Below are 18,601 nucleotides of genomic sequence, written 5' to 3'. Positions count from 1 at the left end.
AACATGTAGGCCTACTACACAAGTACTGATTGATTGCTGCTGTAGTGACTTGTAAAATGGGGAAAAGTTGTTGAACTTTACACAGATCAGGAATACTCATGGCATTAGCAGCTATTTTCTACATTTAATAATTAATTTAATAATTAATTTAATAATTAATCCAGTTCCTTTATTGTTCAAGATTTATGAATGTCTTCATCATTATGGAGCAAAAACTAGATGCTCGTTGAGAAAAGTACAAGATATCATAATATTTCTTTTACAATTAAGGTGCTGAGTTTTGATGGCTTGATGGAGAATTTAGCTTAGATGTCATCCATGTTTTCAAAGCATACTGTCAGCTGCTGAATTATGCTGTTCAGACAATTGTTAAAACAAATATTCAAAACCTTTCTTTTGCATTCTGAATTCCTTTGCCATCTGTCCGTTCATCAAATACATTTTTAACATGAAATAAATAAAAACTGATCAACTGGTTTTATCTTTATGATTGTCATGTTATTGATATAAATTTAGTTATTTCAAATTTACTTACAGTATTGCAATACATTTAGTTTATTATACAGTCTGAGCCTGAATGTTTCTATATATTTGGTAATTTTCAAAATTTTTGTGCACCATGTAACTCTTGTCCTAATAGTTCTAACAAGGGGGCATTCCCTTCTCGTCACACCAATTTTGCTCAAATTTATAGAACATGCAGGGCTTGGCTAGAAATGAAAGTACCTGAAGTGGGAACTCCAGATGGCCTAGCGTATAGAAAATAAAAATAAAAATGTTGACGCGGTCTCGCACCATATAAGCCACTTACGTTAGCGCGCACGCCAAGCAGTTGTTGGTGCAGCGGTAAGAGCTCGGACTGGTAATTCAATGGTCGTGGGTTCAACTCCCCGTGTGCAGACTGGTTTTTCTGTCAACTTTTATATTATTCATTTTCTAATTAAGCAACGAGGTGAATAATTCATTTTATTTATTTATTTATATGCAAAAGGCATAGAAAAGGTATTTAATTTTTTTCCTACCTGCGCCAAGAATCTGTTTTTACCGGGCGAGTTGGACGTGCGGATAGCTTGCATCCGGGAGATAGTGGTTTCGAATCGCACTGTCGGCAGCCCTGAAGATGGTTTTCTGTGGTTGTACTCGTTCTACTTTGTAGTGTGGGTGTCGTGTCTGGGTAACCATGTACACTCAGAATAATCCTGGTATAGCAGTGCGGAAATGGCAAACCAATAAACCAACAAAGTAAACACAGCCGAAATTGTAGTACACTCACGAATAATCAGAGATCATTAGAGAACACAACCAAGTTATGAACTTGGACACTAGTTCGACTAACGTGGTGACATAAACAAACAGCAGCCCAGCAAAGTATGGCATGCCATGGAGGATTGCAGTTCTCCACAAAATCTATGCGTATACAAGTACTCAGATTTCAGATTCAAAGTGAACCGTTTTTTGCAGAGCGCACAAGGAAGCATTTTACTGTGTCCATTTTCCAAAGGGACCCATGGTAAGTACAGATAATAAAGGGCATGGAAATACGTGTGACAGAAATCAGGGAAAGAGAAGGAACTGCTTTTTCATAATAATAATAATAATAATGTATTACAACAAATACCAAAAAACGATTTTTACATGCCAAAGAAAGTGAACAGATGATTAAAGAGAGCAACAATATTTTCAAAAATAGATACTTCGGATTTTTAAAATAAATGGGACGACCATTAAATAACACAATTATCTATCCAAAACAGCTAGAACCAAAACAAGAGAAGAATTTTACAATAGTTTTCATTAGGAGTATCCTACAAATGCTAAACAGATATTACCCATTAATACAAAATTTTAAAAGAATTTTGAACAGGCATATAGGCCACTGTACAATCGCAAAAGAAAAGAAAGGAGAACCCCGGGACAGGAACGTGGGAAAAAAGGAAGGACGAGGAAGAGAACAATACCTAGGGCTGGTAACAGGGATTAGGTAAGATAGAACCTACAAGTTTTAATATAATTCTGAAACTCGAACAGAAGCTGGGCGTTAACATCAATACAGTTAGTCCTATTCTTGCGTTTGTTCACCAAGTCTTTTAGTATCCAATGGTTCATATCACTGTGATTTACACGTAATAGAAAGCGAAATTTGGAAAAAACCGTAGTCTAGTTCCATGACAAACACCAATGTCCACAGCTCAGACTAGTGATATTTGGTAGCGTGAACAGTCATTAGCAGCCAGTTCGGCATGAAGAAATAGGGGAATACAGCTTTAAAGAGAAAATTAGGTATGGGAAGAGAATATAGATTTAAAGTTCGCTCACCCGTCCAGCAGTCCTTGAGCTTCAATCACGAACAACAAACACCAATTTAAAAACATTGCACACGGACCAGCCGCTAGCGCAAATAAAAGAAAGTCCTCCCTCCACACAAGTCGTCTTCTTCATCCAACTCGCCGATAGAGCCGCGAGCAGGCCTATTTATATTACGATGGAAACGTCCAGAAAAGACGAGAGCAGAAGGTACACATTGCGCAGCGAGGTGATAGGGGAGGAAAGGAGGGAGGGCAACAGTGCGAACAGTACCAGCTGGACGGGCGAAGAGAGCACACACACACAGAGGTTAGTAGCAGCATGTCGAACCATTGGTAGACGTAGAATCACGTAGAATAGTAGAAAAATAGGAGCACGTTATATGGTTAAGGCCACGGCCGCTTCCTTTCAACTCCTAGGCATTTCCTATCTCATCGTCACCATAAGACCTATCTGTGTCAGTGCGACGCAAAAAAAAAAAAAAGTATTGTTTGTGTACAGCCGCCAGGAGCAACCTTCACTTGTCAGGTGAAAACGAATCGTAGGCCTACAGCGAAACGACTATTCACGTAATGGCACATTCCCCAAGGAAGGAGATAGCCAATAAAGGAGAAAAAGGAAGAATTTCTGTCTGAACACGTCGGGAAAGTTCGCAACTCCAAATTTTCTACAATTGTGCGCTCATTACAAAAATGACGTCCTATATGCCTTTTGCATGAAAATAAATGAATAATATAAAAATTGAAAAAAATATTCACCACGCGGGGGGTCAAACCCACGACCATCGAATCACTAATCCAAGCTCCTACCGCTGCACCAACATTTTTATTTTAATTTTTATTTTCTATATGCTTGGCCATCTGGAGTTCCCATTTTGGGAACTTTCATTTCTAGCCAAGCCCTGCATGTTCTATAAATTTGAGCGAAATCGGTGGTGACAAGTCGGGAATGCCCCCTTGTAAGTCAACCTCAGTGGTGCTGGGGTTAAGATTCTCTATTTAATAATATGTGCATCATGGGTCAGAATTTACATGAGGAAGTCTGTATGAAGCAAATTAATCAATTCTCACACTTTCAAACTTGGTCTCTAAAGGTTATAGGCCACGAACCTGCTACCCAGGCGTAGCAGGGGGAGAGGTGATACTCCCACGTGGCGCGTCCCAGGTGGCGGATAGGGGGTTCCTAACCGGCTTGCCGGCGGACTTGAGGGAAATAAAATATCTCTCGTGGACCAAACACACACCCACTGTGGGTGGGGGAGGCAGACGAATAATACACGCATGGTATCCCCTGCCTGTCGTGAGAGGTGACTAAAAGGGGCGACCAAGGGATGATTGTATGAGAACCATGACACTACTTTTGATTAGTACCATCACGCGGGGAAAACCATAGGTCGCCTTTACTTGCGAGTAGTACCACTAACTTGATTGATAAATTTCATTTTTTATTCCGTATTGATAGTCACCATAAGTCATAAATGGAAGAGAAGTTCCACCTAATCAATACTAGTCCTACATGTGACAATAAAATAGTATTGATTAGGTGGAACTTCTCTTTCATTTATGACTTATAGTACCACTATGTTAGGTACACAATAGGTTTGTGCTTATTATCAGCTGTGAGAGCGTCACTGTGGGTTTCCAGTACCCGTGAGTCGTACCCATGTGAGCAACACCACGGGTCTGGGCGTTGCCTGTGTTTAGTACCACTATGAGCGACACCGTGGGTCTGCGTTACCTGTAAATAATAATTTCGTGTGGCTATTTCTAGCCGAGTGCAGCCATTGTAAGGCTGACCCTCCGATGAGGGTGGGCGGCGTCTGCCATGTGTAGGTAACTGCGTGTTACTGTGGTGGAGGATAGTGTTATGTGTGGTGTGTGAGTTGCAGGGATGTTGGGGACAGCACAAACACCCAGCCCCCGAGCCATTGGAATTAACCAGTAAAGGTTAAAATCCCCAACCCGGCCGGGAATCGAACCCAGGACCCTCTGAACCGAAGGCCAGTACGCTGACCATTCAGCCAACGAGTCTGCGTTACCTGTGAATGGTACCCACTATGTGAGGAACACTGTGGGATGTGTGGTTAGTACACCTAGGTGAGGAACCTCATTGGTTTGCGTTGGCTATGAGTGGCGCCATTGTGTGAGAAACACCATAGGTCTACGTTACCTGTACGGCGTACAATACTTGTGAGTAGTACCATCATGTGTGGAACCCCATGGGTCTTCGCTACTTTTGATCAGTACCCCAACATGACAAATACCATGGCTCTACTTTACTAGCCATAAGCACCATTTTGAGGGGCATTAGACCTGGATTGTGAACCCCTTTAGACATCAAGCATAATCGATTCAGGAGTGTGCTTTATAAGTGGTCCCTTGGTCAGTAATACTACTACGTATGACCTCTCTTGAGTTGAATCCACTGTTTTTTGTTGTATTTTTGTTTTTGTTTTGGTTTCATGTCCATCCATTCATTCTTCATGACTTTTTTTTTACTTTGGTCAGAGGTTGATTTTGTACTTTTTGTTGTAATTTCATTTCGTACCATTAGGGGCCGATGACCTAGATGTTAGGCCCCTTTAAACAACAACCATCATCATCATCAAAGGTTATAGGAGAACTCTTGTGGGACCATTATCCCAGGCTCAGAAAGAAGTTGCTAAAATGGTCAGATTTAATACTTATAATTTAATTCTTCAAATATTTTGTTGCAAAATTTCAGTGTTCATGGTCACTTATTCACAAACTGTACTTTTTTTGCTATAATGTCTCTTGTATTTGTTTTTCCCTCTAATGAAGAGAGGAGTTTTTAAAAATTGTTTGATGCAATCACTCTCTACAGCACTCCAAAGTGTACCGAGAATGCGTGCAATTGAATGCTCAAAGCACGAGGCCCCTGTGGGGAGAGATTTCATCATTGCACTAAATTTGTCACCTTGCATTTAATTGAGGCCTTCAATTTACCTAGTGATTTCATAGAAATAGAATGTCTCACTTATAGTTTGCCAGAAGTAACCTGTGATAAACAGGCTGATCATTGTAATGCCAACTTTCCGTACACTTGGCCTGCAGTGACACATATCACATTAAAAATATTACTTTACCAGCAGTTGATGCATGCAACAAACAATCATTGCTCTCTCCATGGGTAATACTGAACTCCGTTCTGCATAAAGAACAGTAAGTTTTTAATTGATTAGCTTTCACTGGTTCCAATTGGAAGTAAGTTTCCACCCATTTGGAAATACATACACATATGTATTGGGCCTTTTCCTTTGGTAGTGTTTTGTTATGTTATTTTTCATCTTTTTCATCACTCATGGTGAAATAAACAACTTGATATTCACAATATCAAACTATGCACACCTGTTCTTAACAGCTTAAAATTTGACCAGTCTTGAGGATGCTCAAAGGTAAAAAGAAGTGAAAGGAAACAAATGCAGGGTGCAAACAGGCACCAAGAAATTAATTTTACAACAGACACACACTGCCAACAATTGAAAAATATTTTTATCCACGAAAAGCTATGAAAACTAAAACACGGTAGAAGTATTCTTAAATATGTGAGTATTAAAACTCAAAGAAAATAGAGGTGAAATATGGCAGAACATAGGAAATATTGAAAACCCTGTAACACTAGGTACTATTAAACATACTAGAATAACAGTGGTGAATTTCCCATACATGTGATTGATGTGTTACATCCCTTGTATTTTCAACAAAATATAAACATAAAAATAAATATTAATTCCTCATATTTTCATGGAAGTTATTTATATAATATTCAAATGCACAGTTTTCGATAGTCAAAGATGGAATTAATGAGCGTAGCTGGTTAGAAACTATAATTTTTTTTTTAGCTAGTGGCTTTACGTTGCGCCTACACAGATAGATCTTATGGCGGCGATGGGATAGGAAAAGCCTAGGAGTTGGAAGGAAGCAGCCATGGCCTTAATTAAGGTACAGCCCCAACATTTGCCTGATGTGAAAATGGGAAACCACGGAAAACCATCTTCAGGGCTGCCGACGGTGGGATTCAAACCCACTATCTCCCGGATGCAAGCTCACAGCCGCGTGTCCCTAACTGCACGGCCAACTCGCCTGGTAGAGACTATTACTAATTATTGCCAAACTACTCCAGAGATGGCAGCGCAATAATTGAACCCTTGTTGGTTGTTGATCTCTTCCGTGGGGTTGGAATGGGGAACGAACAGCCACATCCATCAAGAGGGTAGTGCAAGCTGTAATCCTGTAAGTTATCACTCGTGGCCGGAATTTATTTATTATTTCGTGAAATACTGTATTTCTTGCCTGTGAGCGGTTCTTTACTTGTGCTATGAATGATGATATGTGACAAATGTGTGTTGTAGTATTATAAATAATTTAGTTTCGTGTGCTTGTAATGTAAATATCAAACAAAGGAAATATGGGAATGATGCAATTTTGAAATGACATCACACCGATCAGAGAGTAGTTCATCAAGCATGGATAAAGGAGCACCAGGGTCATGAGTTTCTACCGTGCAATCCGAATTGAATTATTCTAACCATTGAGTAATCAAGTGATTATTAAGAGAAACATTTGGTATGCTTGCTTTTAAGGAGAAGTGCAGAATTATAAATGAAGGACAACCGCGTCCAACTCTGAATGTAACTACACAACTTAAGTCGTGTGTTCGTCATTTCAACAGATATTTTTATGAAACAGGTCATTGGATTGGTGGATGTGAGATTTTAAATAAAATTTTCTGTTGGCCGTGTTTGTTGCTTTTGCTTGAGAAATGTGTTTGAAATTATGGTCTGCTTGCATTGATATTTTCAATTTTTTTTTTTTTTTACTTTTCAGTTACATCCCCTAAACTAGAAGTCAGGAGTCACCACTGTAGAATAATCCCACTAAACCAAATCAGTTTTAAAATGATGTATGTGAACTTCCATTACCCAAGAGTTATTAGAATTCTAGGTTGAATTTTAGTATTCACACAGTTCTACTCCCAAGACTGGTTACGTAATGTTCAGTAGCTACTTTGTTTTTTAAATATGTCATTGGTTATCAACATTCTCATGAGATTATTAACAAGTTCAATTGTATTCTTTCAGAAGCAGCTGCAGCTGTGAAGAGTAAAGGAGAGGAACTGTTCCTAGATTTAAAAAACTACTTTAGAGGAGATAATGGAAACTGCGTATGCATAGATTATAATTGTGGATGTTGTGCCCATCTAGAAGAACCAATAATTGAGCTGAATAGTACAAGTTAGTACCTTATGGAATAATTCCAGACACAGTTCATAACTAACAAAATATTTCATAAAATTATAATGCATGCAATTGGTGGGTTATTTCTGTCTTTAACAGAATGTAGAATATAGAGGGATAAATCACCTGTAAAGACATAGCAAATTAATGCGAAATAGTACTGTTTATGAGGACAAACAAATGTCATATCAAGACATATATAGAGAGATGGGAACGTGAAGAAGAACTCATAAGTCTGTGACAGGTCAGTGCGAGAAGAGCGAGCAATTTACATAGTGATTTCCCACTTTGACTTATTTAGTATTCCTGTGTCTCTGTACAAGGTTATTCACCCAAGATGTTACATCAAAATAACTTCTAATCCACTGAAGATGTTTATATTATGTTTTCATATTCTTATACTGTGCACGGCTCTACTTCTAAATTGACATTTTGCAAAACAAATGAGTGTCACCTTACCCCTGTTAGCAGCACGCTACTGTCGCGAGAACAGCTGATGCAATACGACAGCAGTATGCAGCCCTCATAAAATGAAATACCATACTCAGAAAAGCTCATGAATTGGGATTGAAAACAAATTTACAAAAGTTACACTTGCTAACAACATCAGACACCAACAAGGGAATAAATTTTTAAGAATAAAAGAGAATGAGGAAATAACACATCACTCAGCGCTACTGACTGGCATAGGAAGTAGGTTATAGCCTATGAAGGGAACACTCCACTGATCTCAGAGTCACTTTCTTGCCACTTGTCTTTTTCGAACTGCACTGAGACATGCTAAATACACACGAATGAAGCACACTAACCAATACATGGACGTAAAAAAAACTACATTTATATTTTTATACACTGAACCATTAAACGGGTTATTTTTCTAACTTACGCTATGCTAAACTCTAAAATATGCTATACTGTACTATACTAGAGAGATAAAGACTACCGAGCTCGATAGCTACAGTCACTTAAGTGCGGCCAGTATCCAGTATTCGGGAGATAGTAGGTTCAAACCCCACTGTCGGCAGCCCTGAAAATGGTTTTCCGTGGTTTCCCATTTTCACACCAGGCAAATGCTGGGGTTGTACCTTACTTAAGGCCATGGTCGCTTCCTTCCAACACTTAGCCCTTCCCTGTCCCATCGTCGCCATAAGACCTGTCTGTGTCGGTGTGACGTTAAGCAACTAGTAAAAAAAGAAAGTAAATAAATAAAAATAAAGACTAATATGAAAAACACAAATTACTGAAGAAAAATGCAAAAGATCGTGGACCGTACATTACAATGTGGTGAATGTAAATATTAGAGTGGCAATTAGGTTTCAAGATTGCACTCTGCCGATATTAGTTGATATGAATGGCAGCTTGATATTGGTTGGATGCCCATGTTTCAGCGCATAACCACCAGACAGAGCCCAAATCGGCCAAAATGTCAATTTAGAAGTAATGAAACATTATACTACAATTTTCTGTGGGATTGTTAATAATAGAGATATTGACACCAACTACACTTTTGAATTTTTTATAGGACTCGAGTAATTTCTGACATGAATAGGAATGTTTGCAATAACTTGTGATTCTGGTGGCTAAGAGTAGGCACTGGTCTTGCTGTATAAGACGATGTTTGCTGGTGCAGTCTGTTCCCTATTTCCCTTGAGCTAGCTTTCATTTATCACATAGTTAAGCTAAAACTGCTATTACCTTGATCTGGTGGACCTCCCGAAGATGAACGAGGGAGCCTTTCCCCCTACCTCTGTTACGTACACACTCTGGACAGGAGTGATCACTAAGACAACATGATTCACTAGCCCTCTCCGCTTTTATAGCGGAGAGGAAAGTTCCAGAAAACTCTAGGCCAAGGCCCTAACACACCCACTATTCTAACTGGTTAATTTAATAAATATCAGAAAATTTTGTTTTGTGGATAAACAAATGTACAAAATTTCTTATTGGCCAGTGTGTTAAGTTGGCGGGAAGAGATAGAGGTATGGTAAACTTTTGAACATCAAAAACAAATGCTAAACATTCCAGTTTAGGAAAGCTCAACACACAAAATTTATTGTGAGTTTTAATAGTTCATCTTCACCCCAGAGGGCACAACGTAAGTTGATAGTAGTGACATCTGTTGAGAAATGTTCACACTATTTCCGAAATGAGTTTCAGATATCCTGATATAGAGGGCCTTCTACAAGGTGCTAGTTTTAAATGTATGGGGCAGGTGTACATCCGATAGAGTTTTTTTTATTATTCCATCCTACCAGCGGCTGACCTCATGCAGAGAAGCAGTGTAGTGGCTTCATCTCATAAAGTTTCTTGTCTTATCAGACAACAAAGTGGGGTTCCTCCGTGGATAATATGACGACCCAAAATCATTCTAGATTTGCACACCGGACCAAAGGAGAACACCGACCCCTCGATTTATCGGAGGCTGTTTCTGTCCCTTGTTGGCTGGAATCCAGATTCATTAGTTGTTTACACAGATAGTTCGGGGGCAGAAACGAAGGTGGGCTCTGCGTTTGTTGTCGACAATGATAGGTTTTTTTCCTCTTCCAGAATCCTGTAGTGGGTACACAGCAGAGCTCTATGCTATCTGTGAAGTTCTGGGGTACACGCTGTCCGATGAGTGCTGTCACTTTCTGCTGTGTACCGACTCCTTGAGCTCACTATAATCTATTGATGCAGGTTTCCTCAGCACCCTCTCCTGCAGCAAACCAGGCCCTGCTGGCTGGGTTTTCAGACGCCGGCACCAGAATCACGTTCATGTGGTTCCCAAGCCACATGAGTGTAGAGGGAAACGAGTTAGTTGATAAGGCTGTCAAGGAGGCTGTTACATTGCCCCCTTTGCTTTACAAGGTTCTAACTAGTGATATTCACTCTCAGGTGAGACATTTGGTTATGTCTCATTGGGAGATGGAGTGGCCAAGCTGAGAGTGATAAAAAGAACAACAAAGGTATGGAGGACTTCCCTTCTGGCTTCTCAGAGGGAAGCAGTGGTATTATGTCGTCTTCGGATCAGCCACGATATAGTAACTCAATCCTATTTACTAAAATGAGAAACTCCTTTGGTGTGTACTTGCGGCAATCTTCTTACCGTGGTACGCATCCTTACGGGTTGCGTGGACCTTGCCAATCTGCACCGTACTTTAAAACTCTCGAGTACCGTTTCCCTCATCCTCCAAGATGACGAGCAGTCAGCAGACCTCGTAATCCATTTTAGGAGGGATAGTCATTTGTTTTATCGTAGCCCGCCTTTGGCCATGATCGTTAATGCGCTGAGGTCTAAACGATCTGACACCATGGTTAGCGGGTTCGAGTCCCATTGGTCGAAAACAAATTTCACCATCAGAATATTGGCTGGGAGCATAGGGGAGGTGAAGATATGCAATTTCTAATCACTAGATTGCATGCCAAAAGCCTGGATTAAATTCCAAACCTCTCTGCAGTGCTCATATGGTGTGAGGGCATATGACATTTTTGATGGTGATTCGTTTGTCAGGTGGGTACGTTAATCTTTGAGCAGACTCCCTACTATCATATATCACGTCATTCATTTCATCTTATTAATTCCTCTGATGAGGTTGATGTCAGGAAGGGCATCCAGCCATAAAAACCCACCAGAGAAGATTCATCTCACCTGATACCCGACCCTGTAGAGAAATGGGGCAAGGGTTGGACAAACAAACAAACAAACAAACAAACAAACAAACAAAAAACCCTGTGGGTGGGGGACGCAGATGAAGAATACACGCACGGTATCCCCTGCCTGTCGTAAGAGGCGACAAAAAGGGGCCCAAGGGGCTCTCAAAATGGGAGTGTGGATTGGCGACCACGGGGCCCTTAGCTGAGTCTTGGCATTGCTTCCATTTACTTGTGCTAGGCTCCTCAGTTTCGTCTATCCTGTCCGACCTGCCTTGGTCAACTCTTGTTCTTTTCCGACCCCGACGGTATTAGAGCATTCGAAGCCTAGGGAGTCTTTAATTTTCACGCCCTTCGTGGCCCTTGCATTTCTTCGTCCGTTACTTTATTTGTCGAAGTGACGGATCCCTTCTTTCTTCTTCTTCTTTTCTCTCTCTCCTTACCCCCTGTGGGTGGGGGATGCAAACGAATAATACACCCATGGTATCCCCTGCCTGTCATGAGAGGCGACTAAAAGGGGCGACCAAGGGTTGATTGAATTAGAACCATGAAACTACTTTTGATTCGTACCATCACGCGGGGAACACCATGGGTTGCCTATACTTGCGAGTAGTACCACTATACGTTGAAGGTTAGGTCAAATGTTCCACCTTTACAATACCAAGATTCTTTATTAACTAAATATTTACATGATTTTTAATTATATCGGGACATGTTTCGTCTACCTTGTAGACATCATCAGCCATAAAAACTTTTGAGAAAAAGCTACAAGGACAAGGACAAAGTAACACATTAAAATAATTCGGATAACCGAATATGTCATTTAAAATGGTGAAGAATTCAGAACTGTTTTGAGCATAGCACTTAAGAATACCGGTGACATTAAAATTAAAATTGTCCACATGGGATGATTCAGTAAAAACTTTGCGTTAAAAATTCTTCCTTTTTGTGTGATGCGTTAATATATAATATTCTGTTGTCGTGAAGGCTTGATAATGAATTGCACAATGTTCATTCCAATAGGATAATAACGATGTATAAGAAATCCAGCGAGCAGATGTTAAAGCCGTCTTATTGGTGTAGTGTTGGCATTTCTTGTTGAGAGGTTAGGTGGAAAATTTGAATGGGATAACATAATATGGAATGTGCAATAGAGGGCCGTTCTCGCCTGTCTGACAGCGACTAGTTCAGTGTGGAAGCCTGTGGTTATTTTAATGTGTTACTTTGTCCTTGTCCTTGTAGCTTTTTCTCAAAAGTTTTTATGGCTGATGATGTCTACAAGGTAGACGAAACATGTCCCGATATAATTAAAAATCATGTAAATATTTAGTTAATAAAGAATCTTGGTATTGTAAAGGTGGAACATTTGACCTAACCTTCAACGTATACTCACGACAATACGGGCTTTATAATGAAGTTTATTTTATGTAATAGTACCACTATATTAGGTATGAAATAGGTTTGTGATTAGTAGCAGTATGGAGCCTGGCCTGGGGGTTTTCCAGTACCCGTGCGTCGTACCCATGTGAGCAACACTGTGGGTCTGGGTGTAGCCTGTGAGTTGTGCCCTATATGAGCGACACCCTGGGTCTGCGTTGCTTGTGATTAGTACCCACTATGTGAGGAACACCACGGGACCCGTGGCACCGGCACCCGTGACTAGTACACCTAGGTGAGGAAACTCATCAGTTTGCGTTGGCTATGAGTGGCGCCATTGTGTGAGAAACACCATAGGTCTGCGTTACCTGTATGAAGTACAATACTTGTGAATAGTACCATCTTGTGTGGAACACCGTGAGTCATTGCTACTTTTGATTAGTACCCCAACATGACAAATACCATGGTTCTACTTTCCTAGCGATAAGTACTATTCTGAGGGGCCTTTGACCTGGATTTGGACCCCTTTAGACATCAAGCATCATTGATTCAGGATTGTGCTTAAGAAGTGGTCCCTTGGCCAGTAATACTATTATTTATGATAGTTTTTTGAGTCGGATCCACTGATTGTTTTAAATCCATGTCCATCTATTCATTCTCCATGAGATTTTCTATTTTGGTCAGTGGATGATTTTGAACCTTTTGTTGTCATTTCATTTCGTACCATTAGGAGCCGATGACCTCGATGTTAGGCCCCTTTAAATAACATTCAATCAATAAATCAGTCAATCAATCAATCAAGCATTGCGAATTAGATCCATTGATTATTTTAAACTGACAATCATTGTTCATCATCATTTGTTTTGAATTCTAGTCATTGGATACATTTTAAAATTTTAATTATCGTGTCATGTTGTCCATCTCGTACCAGTAGGGGCTGATGACCTACATAGGCCGTTTAAACTACAAGCATAATAAATCATCATCATCTCATAATGGAAAGGAACTTGTTGCCTACAAAATCTCTAAATGTAAAACTCTCGTTAGTATCATAAAACCATGAACCTACTACACTGACGTAGCAGGGGGAGAGGTGATACTCCCACGTTGTGCGTCCCAGGTTGTGAATAGGCGGGTCATAACTGGCTTGCCGGTGGACTTGAGCGAAATAAAATAGCTCTCGTGGACCAAACACACATCCTCCTCAGTGTGGGTGGCACAGGCGAAAAATACACCCACAGTATCCCCTGCTTGTCGTAAGAGGCGACTTAAGGGCGACCAGGGGATGATTGAATTAGAACCACGAGGCTACTTGTAATTAATGCCACCATGTGTGGGACACCATGGGTCGCTTCTACTTGCGTGTAGTACCACTATGTTAGTTATACAATAAGTTTGTGATTAGTACTGACATTACCTGCGATTAGTACCATTCTATGAGTGACACCATTGGTAAGCGAGACCATGGCTCTGCTTTGCCTATGATTAGTATCCACTATGTGAGGAACACCATGGGATAATACGAGTCCCTGTGATTAGTACACCTATGTGAGGAATACCATAAGTTTGTGTTGGCTATAAATGGCGCCGCAATATGAGAAACTCTACAGGTCTGTGCGCATTACATTACCTGTGAATAAGTACCATAATATGTGGAATACCGCGACTTTACGCTACTTTTGTTGAGTACTGCAACATGACAAATACCATGGTTCTGTGTTACTAGCGATAAGTACCATTATGTGGGGCCGATGACTTGGATTTTGGACTCCTTTAGACTACAAGCATCGTCGATTCAGTATTGTGCTTTAGAAGCAGTCCTACCGGGCGAGTTGGCTGCGCGGTTAGTAGCGTGCGGCTGTGAGCTTGCATCCGGGAGATAGTGGGTTCGAATCCCACCGTCGGTAGCCCTGAAGAAGGTTTTCCATAGTTTCCCATTTTCACACTAGGCAAATGCTGGGGCTGTACCTCAATTAAGGCTATGGCTGGTTCCTTTCAACTCTAGGCCTTTCCTATCCCAGCGTCGGCATAAGACCTATCTCTGTCATTGCAACATAAAGCAACTAACAAAAAAAAGTAGATGCAGTCCCTTGGTCAGTACCACTATTGTTTAATACTAGTTTTCTGGAATGTGGGACATTGTGGGTCGGATCCACTGATTGTTTTAAATTCACGTCCGTCCGTCCGTCCGTCCGTCCGTCCGTCCGTCCGTCCGTCCGTCCGTCCAATCCAATCCAATCCAATCCAATCCAATCCAATCCAATCCAATCCATTCATTCATTCATTTTATTTATTTATTTATTTATTTTTGAATTCTGGTCAGTGGATGATTTTGGACTTTTAATTTGTCATTACATTTCATCTGATTTCGTACCATTAGGTGCCAATGAACTAGATGTTAGGCCCCTTTAAACAACGAGCATCATCATCATCATCAGTATCATAACAGTTAAACTGATGATACTATGTTATGTTACCGAACCCAGTCCATGTAGATCATTACCAGTGAAGTCTAACTTGGATGTTATTCATTTGCTGTTCTAGGAGAAGCTGTTCAGTTTTGCTGATTTTTGTTTGTTTCTCAATTCTCATAATACACTCTCCTTACAACAGAGATAATTAAGCTTTGGTTACATTTCTTTGCAACCAGTACTATTAGTTTTTAATTCTTTTAAAATCATAACCCTCCCTATCCTGTCTTTAATTAGCCTGTCATAAACACATTGCAGAACCAAGGCATATGTCACATTTTATCTACAAGACATGCTTATATGTACTGTATAGTACCAGTTCTGTGGCTGGTATGACAACAAGAAAACAGGTTGTGCCAGGGAATGACATATATGGAAAGACCAGTCCTTGCTCTCAGCCAGTACAAATACAATTTAAAGTATTATTGGTATCTCAGAAAGTAATTGTCTGATGTATGAATTACATACCTGATGTGATATTGTGAACTTTTCTGTTAAGAGTCAGAAATTACTACAGGCCCTTTAAAAAAAATTAAGTTGTTGTTTTTCATGTTCTTTAAAATCAGCAAAATAAACTTACTTATTGCTACTATAATGTTACATTGCTGGGCGCGTGGTGAGTTTCGTGACATGTACAATTTCCTGGACAGATACCGCTACACTGAGAGTATCGATAAGACTTCGCAGGAAGGTACTAGCAGCACAACGGCTTAGGAACTAAAAACTACAGATGAAACACTCAGGTTGGTGAACAAAATTCACCAGCGCGCCTGGTTTAGGGTTAATAATCCTATGGAATGACTTAGCACAATGTTTTACAAGCCTGTTAATACCATTTAAGGACTGTTAATACCATTTAAGGATATAAAAACAGAATACCAATATCCTCAATGGATTAGAAGTTGCTTTTGTGGAACAGCTTAGGTGAGTAACCTTGTATATGTCTTGATTAGTGCTGTTTCTATAAGTGCAGTCTTTTACACTAAGACATTTCTTTTGCTGCCTGTCATAATAAATTTCTTCTAGAAACACTTATAAATGTGTTTAAATTTTTTTGTGTTTGCACATGTAAGGAGAAAGAACATCACAATCATCAAGCCACTTTCTTATTAGTGTGGGAATCGTACTGGTGTAATAACACTAGTCAGATCAAGAGGTAGTTCTTTTTCATGTTCTTTAAAATCAGCAAAATAAACTTACTTATTGCTACTATAATGTGTGACTTTTCATTAAAATGCTGAGTGAAAGTGTTTGTTTCTTGTTTTCAGTTTGTGCAAATGCAAGCTACCTTGTTAAAGATTATGGAATTTCTCTGACTGTTACTGTCAATCAATACACCATCTTTAATGAAACTGTGTCAGGTAAGTTAGATATTTTAGATATTTTTAGATATTTTATTACTTCCACCATCAAGTACAGAAAATGTGCACTAGGTATTGTCAGTATTAACCCTCTTAGTGCCGACTCCCTTACTACCGTGGATGCTAAGAATGCCAGAGAGAAAATGCCTATTATGCAGCACCGAAGATAAAAGCACATCCTATCCTCACTTTTCAAGATATCTCATTGTAGTTTACATTTTCTTGTAGCTAAATGATCCCTCTCTTCACTCATTATATTAATATCATGAAAATAATTCATACTTCCGAGCAAAAAAAAATTTTCATGCAATTTTTGAAAAATTTTAAAATTCAAATTTGGATCTCAGTACATTCTAGTATTTTGATCGTACTCACCTAAATTTGGTATTCCCATGCACACTGATGCATTGTTTACTAGTTTGTAAAATATCGGTGTTTTAAGAATAATAGTTCTTGTAAAAATGGATTAAAATACTGACTTGATCTAGCATCAGGAGGAGGTGCACGTTTAGGGCTGGGCGTCTCAAGGAATTCAGGAGAGGGCTAAAATTGCACGTCGTGATCGGACTGAATTTTATAGAAATCGGGAATCTGGTCATCATCGTCATTACTGTCACCATCAATTCCATCATTATTCCTGTCATTATCATTACCGTCTTTATCGGAAATTTCATGCATCACTGTCACACCAGTAAGTCGGGTAACATAACCACTGTCGTCATTGTTTGAAATGTTACTGGCATTATTATTACTCTCAGTATCATCTGAATCATCGCCTGACTCAATATAATCAAAATCATCACTCAATTAATCAATATACTGTACCAAATCGTCATCAATTTCAAACACAATACGAGAACTAGCCGCCATTATTACGAACGCATGATCTACAAGTACACGCCAAACAGCTGAAATTGAAAAAATCATAACCTCAACACAACATGTCGCACAGAGATTCTGGTCGTAGATTTAGAAACTATGTAGTATCTACTACAGAGTGATGCCGACTGGAGCTGCCATCTGTCAGATATGTGCAAACTATTACGACTTACATAGACAGTTGCAACACGGAGCGCGTTCGCGCTCCTGGCACTTTTCACTAGGCTACAGAGGAGCGTGATCGCGCTCCCCGGCACTCTAAGAGTTAATAAAAATATTCTATAGACAGTATCTTAGACATGATGCCCGAGTCATTAGAAAAATTATTTTAGCTACCTATATTAGTTCAGTTTTTTAAATACCCCATTCTAGATACTCTTCTACACTATAAAATGCCTTTTTCCTTAAAAATTTTGACAGTATCCTGTTAAATGCACCATTGTCTAACGTTCAAATAGGTAGTGGAAGCTTATTGTACATCTTAAGCTGTTTATAACAGTGGCTGTTCATACTTTTACTAAGCCTGGAGTAAAGAGTATCCAGATCATTCTTGTACCTTGTGTCATGCATGTGAACTGTAGATCTTTCTTTAAATTTGGAAAGATTCTCTTTCACATGCATAATATTTGTAAGAATATATAAACAGGGAACTGTCATAATTTTTAGGCTCACAAAAGAAGTTTTACAGGAGTCTCTAAATTCTAATCCAGCAATGCCTTTTTCTGCCTAATAAATACATTATGTGATGTTTGACAATTGCCCCATAACCTGATCCCATACAGTATATGAGGGTGAAAGAAAGCATGATACAATGCAAGTAGCATATCCCGACTGATGTAGGTTTTCAGTTTCCGCAACAGATACCACACCCTGGCTAATCTCTTTGAGTTCTGATGTATGTATTTCTCAGGTAAGTCTTGTATCTACATGTAGGCCTAATAATTTAACAGAATTACAGCAGCCATTATTTATAGTGTGATCCAAGGTAAATAGGATTTTTTCTGTTTTAGTGACATTAATAGTTAATTTATTGTAATGAAACCAGTTTTCAGCAATTTTAACAGATGTGTTGACTTGGTTTTGTAGTGTTCTGATATCAACATTACTGTTTAGGAAAGTTGTATCATCAGCATATAGAACTGATGTGCAGGGAACATTACATGCTAGGTCATTGATATAGACCAAATACAGGAAAGGTCCCAAAACAGACCCTTGTGGGGCACCTGCTTTAATTTTTTATCACTTTTTACCACCATCTGTTTCCTTTGATGAAGATAGGATGCCATTAATTTCAGTTCATGACCTCTTACTCCATAATAACT

At 39.5% G+C, this 18,601-nt stretch overlaps 1 protein-coding gene across 1 annotated transcript in view; it reads left to right on the top strand.

Moving 5' to 3' along the window:
- The window catches only part of LOC136871626 (uncharacterized), a 50,172-nt gene that overhangs the window by 11,968 nt on the left and 19,603 nt on the right, over positions 1–18,601 (top strand). The window contains exons 3-4 of the mRNA XM_067145093.2: positions 7,406–7,558; positions 16,308–16,400. Coding sequence (XP_067001194.2) covers positions 7,406–7,558; positions 16,308–16,400 — 246 coding nt within the window. The remainder of the gene's footprint in view (positions 1–7,405; positions 7,559–16,307; positions 16,401–18,601) is intronic.

The sequence above is a fragment of the Anabrus simplex genome, chromosome 4, assembly GCF_040414725.1.
Source record: "Anabrus simplex isolate iqAnaSimp1 chromosome 4, ASM4041472v1, whole genome shotgun sequence".
NCBI classification, from domain to species: Eukaryota; Metazoa; Arthropoda; class Insecta; order Orthoptera; family Tettigoniidae; genus Anabrus; species Anabrus simplex.
This window is presented reverse-complemented; position numbering and strand designations above follow the sequence as displayed.